At 39.5% G+C, this 13,505-nt stretch overlaps 1 protein-coding gene and 1 long non-coding RNA gene across 2 annotated transcripts; one reads left to right on the top strand and one right to left on the bottom strand.

The window, feature by feature from the left end:
- Positions 1-281: 281 nt before the first annotated feature.
- wbp1la (WW domain binding protein 1-like a) lies at positions 282-6,279 on the bottom strand. Its single transcript, XM_029127231.3, has 4 exons — positions 6,071-6,279; positions 3,653-3,752; positions 2,384-2,545; positions 282-1,620 (listed from the first exon to the last, which is right to left on the bottom strand). The coding sequence occupies exons 1-4, from the start codon at positions 6,131-6,133 to the stop codon at positions 1,241-1,243; spliced, it is 705 nt and encodes a 234-aa protein (XP_028983064.1). The 5' UTR covers positions 6,134-6,279; the 3' UTR covers positions 282-1,240.
- Positions 6,280-6,719: 440 nt separating this feature from the next.
- On the top strand, positions 6,720-12,812 carry LOC129603081 (uncharacterized). Its single transcript, XR_008692661.1, has 3 exons — positions 6,720-7,837; positions 11,831-11,932; positions 12,173-12,812. It is a non-coding gene; the product is annotated as an uncharacterized LOC129603081 (long non-coding RNA).
- Positions 12,813-13,505: the final 693 nt, after the last annotated feature.

Genomic DNA, 13,505 nt, shown 5'->3' with positions numbered 1-13,505 from the left:
CATGGTACTTTCGAATAATAATCTTAGGCTATACAGTAAAGGTACACAGGGCTTTGTGTGGTGATAGCACACAAGAAGAAAGCGGTCTAGACCTGGCATTATGCACCGAAGTCAAGTTATTCACCATCAAAATTGACTGTATTACAGTATGACATGGTACTTTGAAATACTGATAAATCCTAAACTACACTGTAAAAGTACACAGCTCTTTATGGTGATAGTGCACTTCTAGTAGAACAAGGGGATTTTAGAATTTGAGGGTGTAAAGAAAAAACCTGACAAACTGTATTAAGTCATTTTACTTGTTGTGTTTCACAAGATAGTCACTTACTGTATAGTTTATACAAAATACAAAACATACATCATTCACAGAACGTGTCTTAGTTATTCCATTTTAAAAGCTGCTGCCATTGTGATGTTGGTTGTTGTAATGAGTGGAACCAGAACATCTTCTTTAAGCTTGACATACAGCACAAATTTAGAAGGGATGGGAGGACTGAACATGATCACAATCAGAGAAGTGAGGCGGTAGGAGTGGGGCATAAAGGTGGTGTCAACAGCTAAACTAATGTTTTATTATCTGTCAGTTCTGACATGGGTGCAAACACTGTAAGGACTGGCGCATTAAAGGATACACGCTATACTGTATTGTGATTTAAGATGATCAATCATTAACAAAAGTTTCAAGTACGAATCAAGAGCATGACTAACATACAGTATAAAACCGGTAAACCTCTATTACCACCTGTCCTGACTCAAAAATGATGATTCAAAAATGTTTGGTAAGACACGGCATCATTTGCTTGTGAATTTTTAAAATGACAGATAAAAGCAATCTTAGCAGAATACTGACAACATAATGACAACAGTCTTTATTCGATACCTTTTCTTGAAAGAGACTCTGATATCGCTGTAGTTTACCTATTTAAAAAGAACCCAAATGTGCATTAGAAATCACAGCTGACATTAATAGAGCAATTTAAACATTGATAGACACAAATATCAGTGCTGCATCCCATAAACTTCAATATTTGCAGGAGAGCTTTGTGTAGGCTTTATTTCAAACCACAAGCTGAAGAAAGAAACTTATAAGTTGTGTGACTTGTATCATCTCCAGGTCTGTGTTCAACTAACAGACCATATCCCTGAGAACTGAAGCTAAAATTATGACATCACTGCAAGCTAGCTTAAAGGCAGATCTGGTTGGACAGCTCCATTTTTGTTTTCAAAGTTCCTAATTTTAGAGATGGTGCAGGTCCGCCACCAAGCGCCCTGCTGCTTCTTCCTCTCCCTCCTCTTCGCTTTCTAAAAAGCCATGCTGATCCCAGAGCTGCTGGTCATCACACACTACAATCCCAGAATCCCCAGTGATGTGTCGGTACCTGCCTTGCATGGAGTCCTTGGTGGGAGTAAAGGCACTCCGAAGGTGGATCTGCGTGATCTCTGGAGTAGAAGCATCAGTATCACTGGGGATGGAAATAGCTGAGTAGGGGCAAGTAAATTCTTCAGGCAGGTCTGCTGGTTGAGGTGCTGACTCAAGAGGGGAGTAGGGAGGAGGTGGTGTGGCCGGGCGGTCACCGACCTCTTCATAAGCTGGCAGCAAGTAGGTGGGTAAGAACCCTGGAAGACATAGGAAGTTAAGAATTAAATGTGACACCCTCACTTCTATACTGTTTTCTACAGGCTATAAAAAAATAAATCCATATTTTAACCCTCATGCCTCCCTCAGGCATTTTTTGGCATTTTCTTTTTCACTTGCTAGTCATTTTGGCCACATTACAACTGCCGGCATGACTTTTGTCAAAAATGTTTCTATTTAGTTGAATTTTTGAAATCTATTGTCCGTTCACTTCTATTTTCATTAATACAGAAAATACACATTTTGTATACACTGGAGACCCCTGTGGCCATTTTTGCCACACTTATATAAACTGCTATAAAATGATCATACATCAAATTTAAAAGTACTGATGTATAATGATTTTAAACAGTTTTGCAAAAGTAAACATATGTATGTAACATTTACTATGGACAGTAAAACATTTGGACACTTCTCACTATTACACATCATACTTGTGTTACAAGTTTGTCACATAACAAAATATTCTTCTTTCTAATATAGGATACAGTGGTCAGTATGTTTCTATGATGCTGTCATCTGTATATGTTCAAGTGGAAGTTTTAGGGATGCTTTCTGTGCTGCTGAGGGGTTGGTGACCAGGAGTAAAACCGGTGCAGGCAGAGATCCCTCAGAGGCTAAAGCTCTCAGAATCTCCTGATTTTGAAAAAATACAGGGGCTCTTAGTAAAACCCTTAAAACTGTACCTCTTTAATAAAGTGGCCAGTGAGTTCAGATGCAGCAGCTCCACTCACAGATACTTACTGAGGAAGAGTGGCAGCTCTGAGTTGCTGTGAGCTTCTCTGTAGGCAATGAGGTTAATCTCATTCTGCCGGCGCATCTGCTGAAAGCGCTGTTTGGAGCGCCAGTGCTGACACACACAGCAGAGTGACAGTATAACGATTAGAGCCCACACCAACCAGAACCCTGGAAGGAACCACAGTACACATGTCAAAACAGTTGGTACATATTCTGAGCAATGCTCTAAAGACTGGTTTGTCTGTATAGGCACAAAGTTAGTAAGTGAAAGATTAGATTCAGGACCCAGCTGCAGCATTAGGACTAAATGTAAAACAAGTGGACAAAGGCCTTCAGGCTTCTCCTTCATTAGAGCATCCATGTGCTTCCAGAGGAGCAGAGATAGGCTTCTAGATGAAGTCAGTAGATCACTGACGGCTGTAACCTTTTTGTCTGGACAACTGCATTAAATCACTCTAAACACTGCCTTCACTTTGTTTCCAGCTCTGTGACACTCTGCTTCTACTCTGCTGGACATTTGTGACCATTTAACTTTTAGTTGTGTTAATTCACATGGGATGATATTCGCCAAGGCTCAGGTATTTTGTCAGATGTTTTCCATGTTTTCCATTTCACATTTTCATAAATATTAGTAATATGTTGTAAACATCCAATTGTGGTACATTTTAGCCAAGTGAAAAAGTATTTTTCCAGTATTTTTTTTCATTCCTTGTTATTTACAGTACAGTAGGAGTATTTACAGTATTAAATCATTAAATCACAATTTTGGTTCACTTTAAACTCAAGACTTGTTTCTACACAATTATGTATTTGTCTGATTTTGGACAAGGGAGAATAAGTAACAATAGTTTTCTTTTTAAGTAAGAAATATGATTTAACAAAATTGGTCAATTATGCTTTGAAAAATAACAGAGAAAAACTTAAACTTATATGACAAAAAAATAAAAAGAATATACCAAATTCAAATAGTAGCCAGAGGCAAGTGATTTTGTACTGTTTTACTATTTGTTCTAACAGACAATTTGGTTTGCATGGCCAGGACTGATGCAAAGTTGGTGTACAGGTAAGTGTAATGTATATTTTTTAAATAAAGCCAGAGGGTTTAACTAGAAGCAAAGAAAACAAGTCAGTCCAGTCAGTCTGGACTTTAGCACCAAAAAAAATACAAATTCACAGCTTATGAGCGGGTTGACAAAATCCAAGATTTTTTTTTCATGATTTTCTTATACAAAGAGAGGTCATTCTGACTCTTTGAATAGAACACAAGTAACCTACACCACAGTTCATAGTAGTAACTGCAGCACGCCGCTTCTCCACAGCAGTGACCCGACTCACAGGTGTAGTTCTGGTTGTATGCTGCGCACACCAGCTTGGCCTGAGAACACACAAACAACATTAAGAGCTAAGCATTTTTTACTTACATTGGTATGGCCTCTGGCATCACCAGCACATACCAGTTAATATAGAATCCTGTAAATGGTGTAAATTAATGTGCACGTTCAACAACTTTATCTAAATCAATTTCAAGGTCAGTAATATAGCGAAATTAACTTCAATAATTACATCAACACATGAAAATGTCTCAGACTCAATTCTCACTAGGGCTACTCCAACAACTGTTTGCTTTCTACTCAAGAGCACATCAATCTTTCTTTACTAACATACCACAGGCTTTTCAGACTGTTGTAAACAAACGTTACTATTACTACTACTATTCTTGTTCCAGAGAATTCAGCCTATTATACCCTGGTAGGGTGTTGGGAAATCCCACCTGTTCCATCTTCTCCTCCAAAGCAACCAAAAGAGTCCTGAATCAGAAGTTCATGAAGGCATTTACTCTTTGCATCACACCCTCGTGCTGTATATTCTGGTCTCTCCAGCGCTGGTTTAGTTCAGCTTTGGTTGGGTTTGGGTTTTTCTTTGGGGTAGTGTTTGTGCAAATCAATATTTTTGATTTGCTTTCCTCATCATCTTTTGTTTTCTATTTTATTACAATAAATTACACAAAATACTCTCTAATTTTAATAAGTTTAATTGCATTGTTAAACTGAACATGCTCACCTAAAGCAAACATGTTTATTGTGGTCTGATGAGTGATTAGACGGAGTCACAATAGCAGCTTTACTGAACTGTACGCACCTCGACTACACACTGCAGCGTACGAGCACGGCATTACTAATAGCATACGGGCTAACATGCTACCTTAACCACCGATAGAAACACCCGTTTCTCATATCAGGACAGTAAAGTCACACTTTATACACAGGAATATGAATATAATAAAGTCATCACTCAGCTGACTAACTTGTTGCTGCTTGTAGAGCTTTCAGAACCTATTGTGCTATATCAAAGAACTGCGACAACATCCTTGTTCATTAGCCAATCGAATAGTGGAGTCAAATTCGAGTCATGTTATTGTACTTGTAAATTAATTTTATTATTTATTATTATTTTACCTAATTTGTATGTGTAAGCATGGTATAGCCCCACTTAAGTCTACATGTACAAAGCACGCACGGATCAGTTTACGCAGGCACAGATCTGGTTATGCACAAATTTAGTGTGACCTTAAATTGACTGCATACATTTGGAATTATTCTATATATGTTTTTAATTTTCTATTTGCATTATTTGTACATTTTTCTAAACAATTACATAACTAAATGGCCTTGTTGAAATATTTGTTTACTTTACGTTTGCCTGTTTTTTTAGTAGAACATTGTAATAAAATCATAACCTGATGTATGTATGCTGATTAATACACTGACGAAAGGTAAACAAATTAGATGGACAAAATGTGCTATGTGAATAATGATAATTTCTCTGAAGCACTGCTTTATTCATTATTTTTAATACTACTTATATTCTATAGAAGAAAGGTTCTACAAGTTGCTCTAAATCTAGAATAATTTTTTGTTAGAATACGTTTAATAAATATAATTAACTGAATTATCTATTAACAAAGTATGTGTTGACCTCTTCGTTTTGACTTAGCTGTTTCTGCTAATCCTGGCTTGTCAAAGGTACAATAGAATAAATCAAGATGTCTCACTTATGCTGGATATCTTAATTCTACTTGTGTCAGTCTATTGCCAGCTTGCCTTTCGCTGAAGTAGACAAGCGTTTAGCAAGGTACAAGTGAAAGTAGAACCTTTATGAAAAACTAAAAGAAATTTATACCGGTATTATAGTGGATGATAATACCAGAAAATTGAAGTGACAGCGGGAACGAATCCTGGTAAAAGTTATGCTTTTGCGAATGTCACAGAATGAGATTTTTTTTAATCAGCAAAGCTCGTTAAAGCAAAACAAGACTCCAAAGGCTGAATGCAGAGGTTTAACATTTTATATTTTACTGACTAAAGATCGTAGCAATTAACAGCAGACTTATTCAGTCCTTATTTCCTTTTAGCTACTCCCGTATCTACAACACGAGCAACGATCAAACTGCGTCAGATTACGCTTTGTAAAACTGTAAAAAAATGTTTAGATTGTATATAGACAAGACATTAAAAAACAATGACCCCGCTTCAAACAGCTGCCGTAACTAAGAGCAACCAGTGCAGCATTCGGAAGTCGGTCACCAGTTAAACTGGAAACGCGTTAATCTTAAACACCAGTAACCAAAACTGCTAACTTGTGTCTATGTAGGTGACTTGCTAGCTAGCTAAACTGCTGAGAAACGTCAGTTACCTTTGTCTCCGTGGCCGACGCTGCTGAATTGTTTTGTCCAACATTAAACTTCAGTGACTCCATTGTCAACTGTAGTAAAATATTGTTACGTAACCACTAACTTGTTAATTACGCGTCACATTATTACAGAAACGTGGTCCTCACTACCGAAACAAAACAACACTTGCTAAAGTCAGTGTTGCGAGATCTCTGTAAAGAAACAGGAAACTATTTTAGGAAAACACGCCCAACGTGCAGCAAGTGACGAGATTCTTCTTCTTCTTCTTCTTCTTGTTTCAATGGCGGTTGGCAAACTGTGTAGTGCATTACCGCTACCTCCTGTGTTAAAGTAAAAAAACAACTATATCCTACCCACTGACCCCGTCTTCACTACAATCCTAAGCACCGCTCTGTTTCCTAAACCCCTGTAATCTAACAACATCTTTAAGCCTGTCCCTCCTCTGTCATCCTGCCTCTTTGCTGTGTATGATGGACAGTGTATGAGAACACGCTCCACACTCATTGCTTCCTGTCTCATGCGTTCCTAATATTCTTTTAGTACTGTTTTACCCAGTATGCCCGAATCTCATCCTACTGATCACATCATCCCTGTTCCTATTCCCACCACATGTTATCATCACCCCACCGTCCTTTGTATGTTATAACACCATGTTCTCTCACTCTTTTTGTCCCAGTCTTCTTGCAAGTGACGAGGTTTCTTCTTCTTCTTGTCTTTTAAATGCCGAGGGGAAACCAACTAAATGGTGCATTACCGCCACCCAGGACAGGTATCGCACCACAAAGTGACTGCCACAAATCCATTGCGCGCACTGCCACGTTAACGCGTTTGTCTCGGTTTGTGTAGGACAACAGCTACTCATTTAGGTCTTAATCTGCCATAACTTAACTAAATATGATCCGCTACACATTTTCTAGTGGCCGTAGTGGCGCCACGTATTTTAGATTTTGTGTAAACGACCGTAATAACGATCGTATTTTTCTATACAACGATGGTCGATGGTGGCTGTTTAAGTATGACATGACGCTAGGACTCAGATCTACGACTAATTATAACAGCAACATGTTTGTTCTTCCACATTTTGTGTCTTTTTTCACATTTTGTGATTGAAACTGCACACGTGACCACCGAGTTATTTTACCACTTTTAATATCCGTATGAGATCAGTTAAACCAGTAAGATACTTTCATGCTGCCAAAGCGTGATTATTAAAGGGGTCACATGCAATGCATCCACTTTTTAGACATTCTAGAGCGTTCCTATGACTATGGGTCACATTTACACACACTGAGCACGGTAGAAATGCATTTCCTCCTTTTTTCACATTTTGAGACATTATCCAATGGAGACAGACCTCTTCCTACTCTGAAACCTTGACCCCCTTGTCGTCACAGATGTAGGAAGTCCTCCCTGCAAATCCTGAACCACCACCCCCACAATGACACCGAACCAAAACTGGACTTCCGCCATTTCCCCCCCTCTCACTCACCGTGAACAGACGAGCACGGCAGCGCCCAAGTCCTCCCATAGAAATAGTTCGGTTCTTGGGTGTTCTAACCAACACCAAAGTCTATTCACTTTACCAAGGGATCAACAAGTGAGGACTTTGTGGGTCACTTTTATTTTTAACGGACCGGTGCCAGAAACACTGCCTCAGCGTTTATACGTATGTGCATTTCAAACAAGGGTGCGTACAATGCTGGATTTGTTTTACGGCTCCTGTTGGAAAAAAAGGATCTATTCCTATAGTCCGTCATTCACTCACTGAAGTAAGTACATGCTTGATATTTATGTTTTAACACTAGAACTACTAAGGGACGTACACCTTTACATATACCCCTAACTACGGCTGGGTGATCACTTGTCCGCCACGCTCCAGCTGGCACCCTGCCAAGAGCCGCTTTTGTTACGTAAAGAGGGCCATCACCGACGCACTCTGTGGGGTTGGACGCATGGGCTCGCTGACCCTGCTGCTGCCTGCAAGGCAGAGCAGGGTTCCTACTCAGGTTCCTATGAGTCTATGAGTGACATCCACTGTTACAATGTTCCACCGCTATGTGCTTGGATTTACAACGTGAAAGGACGAGTGTCATTGTTGCGGTCTCACCGAAGGAAGCAATGAAAAACATCAACAATACAATAAGACAGTTTTGCTTCTTTGCTTATTTACAAAAAAACTAAATAAAGTTCACACATTATTTCACTGTAACGTTACTAAAAATTGCAGAAAAGACGACAGTACACCGCTCACCCATCTAGTTTTAACAAATGTGCAATTAAAAATATAATATAAACCAAAAAACGCTTGAAAGCGTTTCGGTTTTATATTCCATTTATTTCGTTATTTCCCCTTTCACCAGTACCACATAATAAGTCATTGCAGAGCTACAGCCATGTTTCACCAGCCGCTTTCGGCAGTGAGTCATAGACGGACGTTGTTCTGCCCGCTTTCATGTAGACACAGAACTCTTCACAGTTTTTTTAAACGTAGATTTTGTTAATTTCGTTATTCATTTACAACAACATGCAAATGCTAAAAATTACTGAAAAGATGACAGTACACCCATCTAGTTTGGGTGAACAGAAAACGCTTGAAAGCGTTTCCGCTTTATATTCTGTTTATTTGGTTATTACTCCTTTCACCTGTACCACATAAAGTCATTGCAGAGCTACAGCCGTGTTCCTACAAAGTTAACCAGCTGTTTATTTCGTTATTTCCTCTTTCATGTCCGTCTGGTGAATGAAAGTGGGCGTGGCCATCCACGTCCCAGAGCGGTGACACTGGGGGAAGGGGAACGCGCATCAACACGCAGGACAAAGATCTGCGTTTCTCTGCTGCTACAGCCTCGGCTGCGTTGGGTTGTTAGTGTCCCTTTCACCTGTACCATATGAAATGTGTTCCTACGAAGTTGATCAGCTGCTTTCAGAATCGTTTTTATTCACCGGGTTTATTTTTATTTACAAAATATAAACAGAAAACGCTTGAAACGTTTCCGTTTATTTAATTATTTTTATTTACAAAAAAATCCCATACGCTTTGCACTGTAACGTCACTAAGAATTAGGAAAAAAGACAGTACACCCATCTAGTTTTAACAAATGTGCAATAAAAAATTTAAACAGAAAACGCTTGAAAGCGTTTCTATTTTATATTTCCGTTTATTTCGTTATTTTCCCTTTCACCTGTACCACATAAAGTCATTGCAGAGCTACAGCCATGTTCCCAAGAGGTTCACCAGCCGCTTTCAGCGTGACACACGCATGGACGTTGTTCTGCCCGCTTTCATGTAGACACAAAACTCATCAAAGTAAAAGAGCTCAGAGCAGCATTTGCAATTACATGTATATTAATAACGAAATAAACGGAATGTAAAGTAAAATGCTTTATAGAGTTTGGTGTCTACATAAAAGCGGCTGGTCAACTTTGTCAACATGTGGCTCCAGTAAGTGGGGGAATAACGGCCCAAAGCAACAGGCTGAAAGAGGAGGCTGTGGCAGAGGAACACAGGTCTTTGTCCTGTATGTCGATGCGCCCAGCCCCCACAGTCAGCGCTTACCTTTGCTACGGGACTGATAACCCCGCCCACTTTTATTTATCAGACAGATATGAAAGTGGGGATAACGAAATAAACGGGATGTAATGTAAAACGCTTTCAAGAATTTTGTCTACATCAAAGCGGGCAAATCACATGTGAACGTTTTAATTTTTTTGTAAATAAAAATAATGTTTGCCCTGTTCAAACCTGGGGAATAAAGACGATTCTGATAGCAGCTCAAGATCAACTTAGCAGGAACACATTTCATGTGGTAGAGGTGAAAGGGACACTAACAACCCAACGCAGCCGAGGCTGTAGCAGCAGAGAAACGCAGATCTTTGTCCTGCGTGTTGATGAGCGTTTCCCCTTCCCCCAGTGTCACCGCTCTGGGACGTGGATGGCCACGCCCACTTTCATTCAACAGACGGACATGAAAGAGGGAATAACGAAATAAAGCTGGTTAACTTTGTAGGAACATGGTTGTAGCTCTACAATGACTTTATGTGTTACAGGTGAAAGCAGTAATAACGAAATAAACGGAATATAAAAAACGTTTTCAAGCGTTTTCTGTTTATATTTTTTATTCCACATTTGTTAAAACTTGATGAGTGTACTGTCATCTTTTCTGTAATTTTTGATGAAGTTACAGTGCAAACAATATTTGAACTAGTTTTGTAAAAAAACAAAGCTTCGCCACATTTGAGAAGGATCTAAAACTGTCTTATTGTATTATTGATGATGATATCTTATTGCTTCCTTCAGTGAGACCGCAACAATGACACTCGTCCTTTCACGTTGTAAATCCAAGCACATAGCGGTTGAACATTGTAACAGTGGATGTCACTCATAGACTCATAGGAACTGTGCAGCCTTGCAGACAGGAGCAGGGTCAGCAAGCCCACGCAACCCACCACCTAGAGTGCGTCAGTGATGGCCCTCTTTACCTAACAAAGGCAGCTGTTCACAGATGATTCAGGGTCTCAGCTAGCCGAGCAGATCATTTGACCACCTTCTAGTGGGAATGGGTATATTTAGAAAACCCAGTAGTTCTAGTGTTAAAATGTTAGTTTGTCCGTTTAAAATGTAGTAACCTATGTGTGAGGCAAGTTAGTAGCTAGCTATGCTAATGGCTACAGCCAGTCGACCGAGCCTTTGTCCCCTTCAAATGTGCTTATGTGGGCTCCTGTTACTTGTGATGTCTAATTATTGTAACGGCCCTGCTAATCGTATTGCACCTGGCTAAGGAGCGAGAACTAAGATGAGCCAAGGTGGCTAACTGCTAACTGTCAATCCTAGTGCCAAGCTATAAGGGGGAGTATCTGTGTCCCATACACAGCACGACCCCAGATATTTCTGTGCACGCAAAGAGACAGGAAGCCAATGTCTTCTTTGTGAGTGCTCTCTTGGCAGAGTGCCAACCCCATTTATTTTTTCACACCCAATGCACCGCTGCACCCTGAGGGTCACCCACACGCACACTCTTCTCGCCCAGGGTGCAACACTATACCACGACAAGGAACACCCCGCAACCACATGAACAAAAGGCCAAACCACATTAATCAAACTTTACCTTTACATTACCTAACTGCTAATGTTAACTTTTTCACAATAAACACAAAAACGCTGCTTTACCCACAATCCTTAGCGGCTCAGGTCGGGAAAACCCTGGGCCGCTACAATATGTTAGTTTGTCTTTTTAAAATGTGGTAACCCACATGTGAGACAAGCTAATCAGCTTTGCTAACGGCTACAGCGAGTGGCGCAATCACACAGCTAATGTAGGGAGAACAGCTAATAGCGATGGGCCTTCGATCGGCGACAGGTAGTGAGTGGTGGATCGAGCTTTTGTCCTGTTGACGTGCTGCCGCTCTTGTTTGTGTGTTGCGTTAGCCGTTAGCATGCCTTTAGGCCTTTGCACTTTAGAGCTACAGCTGGTCTATCGCTACAATAATAAACTGCAGATGAACGCGGTTATGTTTGTTATTACCTCGTCCTGTTTCACAGCCTAAATCAACTTGTGATTTGGGGTTATGTCATTCTTCTATCAAATATCTAACATGATTAGTTGGAATGATTACTATGTTGCAAGCTTAGTTGCTAATTAGTCACATCTCTACAATAACTGCTGCTTATCTGGTCAGTTACCTATAGCTTGTACCATAGCCATTATATTTGTAGGACCAATACAATTTACAGTAAATTTAACATTGTCTTTTCAATACTGTAGGGGGACACATCCCAGTTACCCACATGCAAGGAGGCTGTCAAACAGAGAAATCACTGCAGACTGTTGGTACACAGACATCTGCTGCCCAGCTCAGGAGTGAAGGTGTGTAAGTTTGTATGTACCAACAGTAAGATAGGCAATAGAATATTTTAATTTTAATTGGTATATACTGTTTAGATTTTATATTTGAATTGTAACAACTGTGTATCTGTTGTTTTAGCACAAGCAGGCCTGTCCTCTTGTTTGGTTTAATTTTTGTCTGGTATTGTGTATTCTTATATTAGAGAAGGTTTTGACTTACATAATACTGAACATTTCACTAATCTACAATTCTGATTGCAGTACCTTTGTTTTGATGAGGTGATGGTGAGGACAGCCACAGCTTCCATCTGGTAGAGGACTGCTTCCGCTCAGTCTTCCAAATAGTGATGAGAACAAGGATCACCACATCTCCCTGGTTATCTGTCTACAACTATACCTGTCCTGCTGCAGAAACAAATCTCCAACATAACCAAGTGTACCCCCTACCCAGGACATGGACTGTTTACCCTACTTCCATCAAGCATTTCATCTGCAAGGCCCTGCAAAAGCTTCTGTCCTCAAACCCCCAGACTTCTTAATTAACTCAGTAACCTATACATTGCACATTGGAGTATGAAGATAACAGTTTGTCCTAGCTTTCGAGTAGTGGTGCATTTTTTGGTTGACAAAAAGTTGGCTTTAAGTATTATGTATTTCACTGAACCCTGTTTTTCTGAGGGGAAAACACTTTTATTCAGGAAATCATAGTATTGAAATTACATGTTTTCTCTTTCTAATATGGTAAGCAATAAAGGTGAACCAGCCATAAATAAAAAGCATGTGTAAATATAAATTAAAAATTCAATTGTTTAAAAAGATTGTTAATGAGTATTGCACACACAAACACATTTCTACTCAAATGTTAAAGGAGTTATTCCACAGGTGGTCTACATCCATCATACAATGAGTGTTTTAGTGTTTTATCCATCAGGAAACTGCCTTCATCTACAACCCAAGCATGAAGTGATGGCAACTCAGATTCTTCACCCCAGGAATCCCCAGCACCAACTCACTAGCCTCTGTAGACTAGATACCTGTAAGAACTTCAGATTTATCAAGATTGATCAAAAAACACAATTAAAAGCAGTAAAAATACATCAGGTCAATACATAATTTGAACCAATGCTTTTTGTTCTCAGGTAGGTCATGCAGTGATTGTTCTAAATATTAATGCTAATTTCTTTAAATAAAATTATGTCAGAGCAGCAGCACAAGTAAGACAAAAACATTGAAATGTGTAAATGTAAAATGTATTTATATTATTTCAGCTATGCTCTCAAACTTATTTATTTGTATAATGTAAGCTAAAGTAGTGTTTTCTATTAACGAGAGTTTTCCAGGTAAGTCGTGTTGTGAATATTCAAGCTGCACACGCCATTTAGCATACGCATTAGCAACCGCTTGTTGCTTTGCAAATTACATAAATCAATTAAATTAAATGTAAATGTAAAAGTAAATGCGACATTACCAATGAGACACATCTTGCATCAGCCGAAATGTGGTGACTTCAACACCTCCTCTTCAGCTTCAGGGTCAGATTCGGTATCTTGTCGTGCAGTCCTGTAGTGGGTCTTCTGTGGAGGATTGCGGTGGA

The sequence above is a fragment of the Betta splendens genome, chromosome 15 (genome assembly GCF_900634795.4).
Source record: "Betta splendens chromosome 15, fBetSpl5.4, whole genome shotgun sequence".
NCBI lineage: Eukaryota > Metazoa > Chordata > Actinopteri > Anabantiformes > Osphronemidae > Betta > Betta splendens.
The sequence above is the reverse complement of the archived record's forward strand: the minus strand, read 5'-3'. Positions and strand labels throughout refer to the sequence as shown.

Bases quoted from the DNA above. Each gene is read 5' to 3' on its own strand.
- wbp1la (XM_029127231.3), bottom strand. From the start codon at position 6,133: ATGGAGTCACTGAAGTTTAATGTTGGACAAAACAATTCAGCAGCGTCG. The intron at 3,753-6,070 runs GTAACTGACGTT...GTGTGTTCTCAG, and splicing joins CGTCGGCCACGGAGACAAAG to GCCAAGCTGGTGTGCGCAGC. The intron at 1,621-2,383 runs GTAAGTATCTGT...TATGTCTTCCAG, and splicing joins AGAGCTGCCACTCTTCCTCA to GGTTCTTACCCACCTACTTG.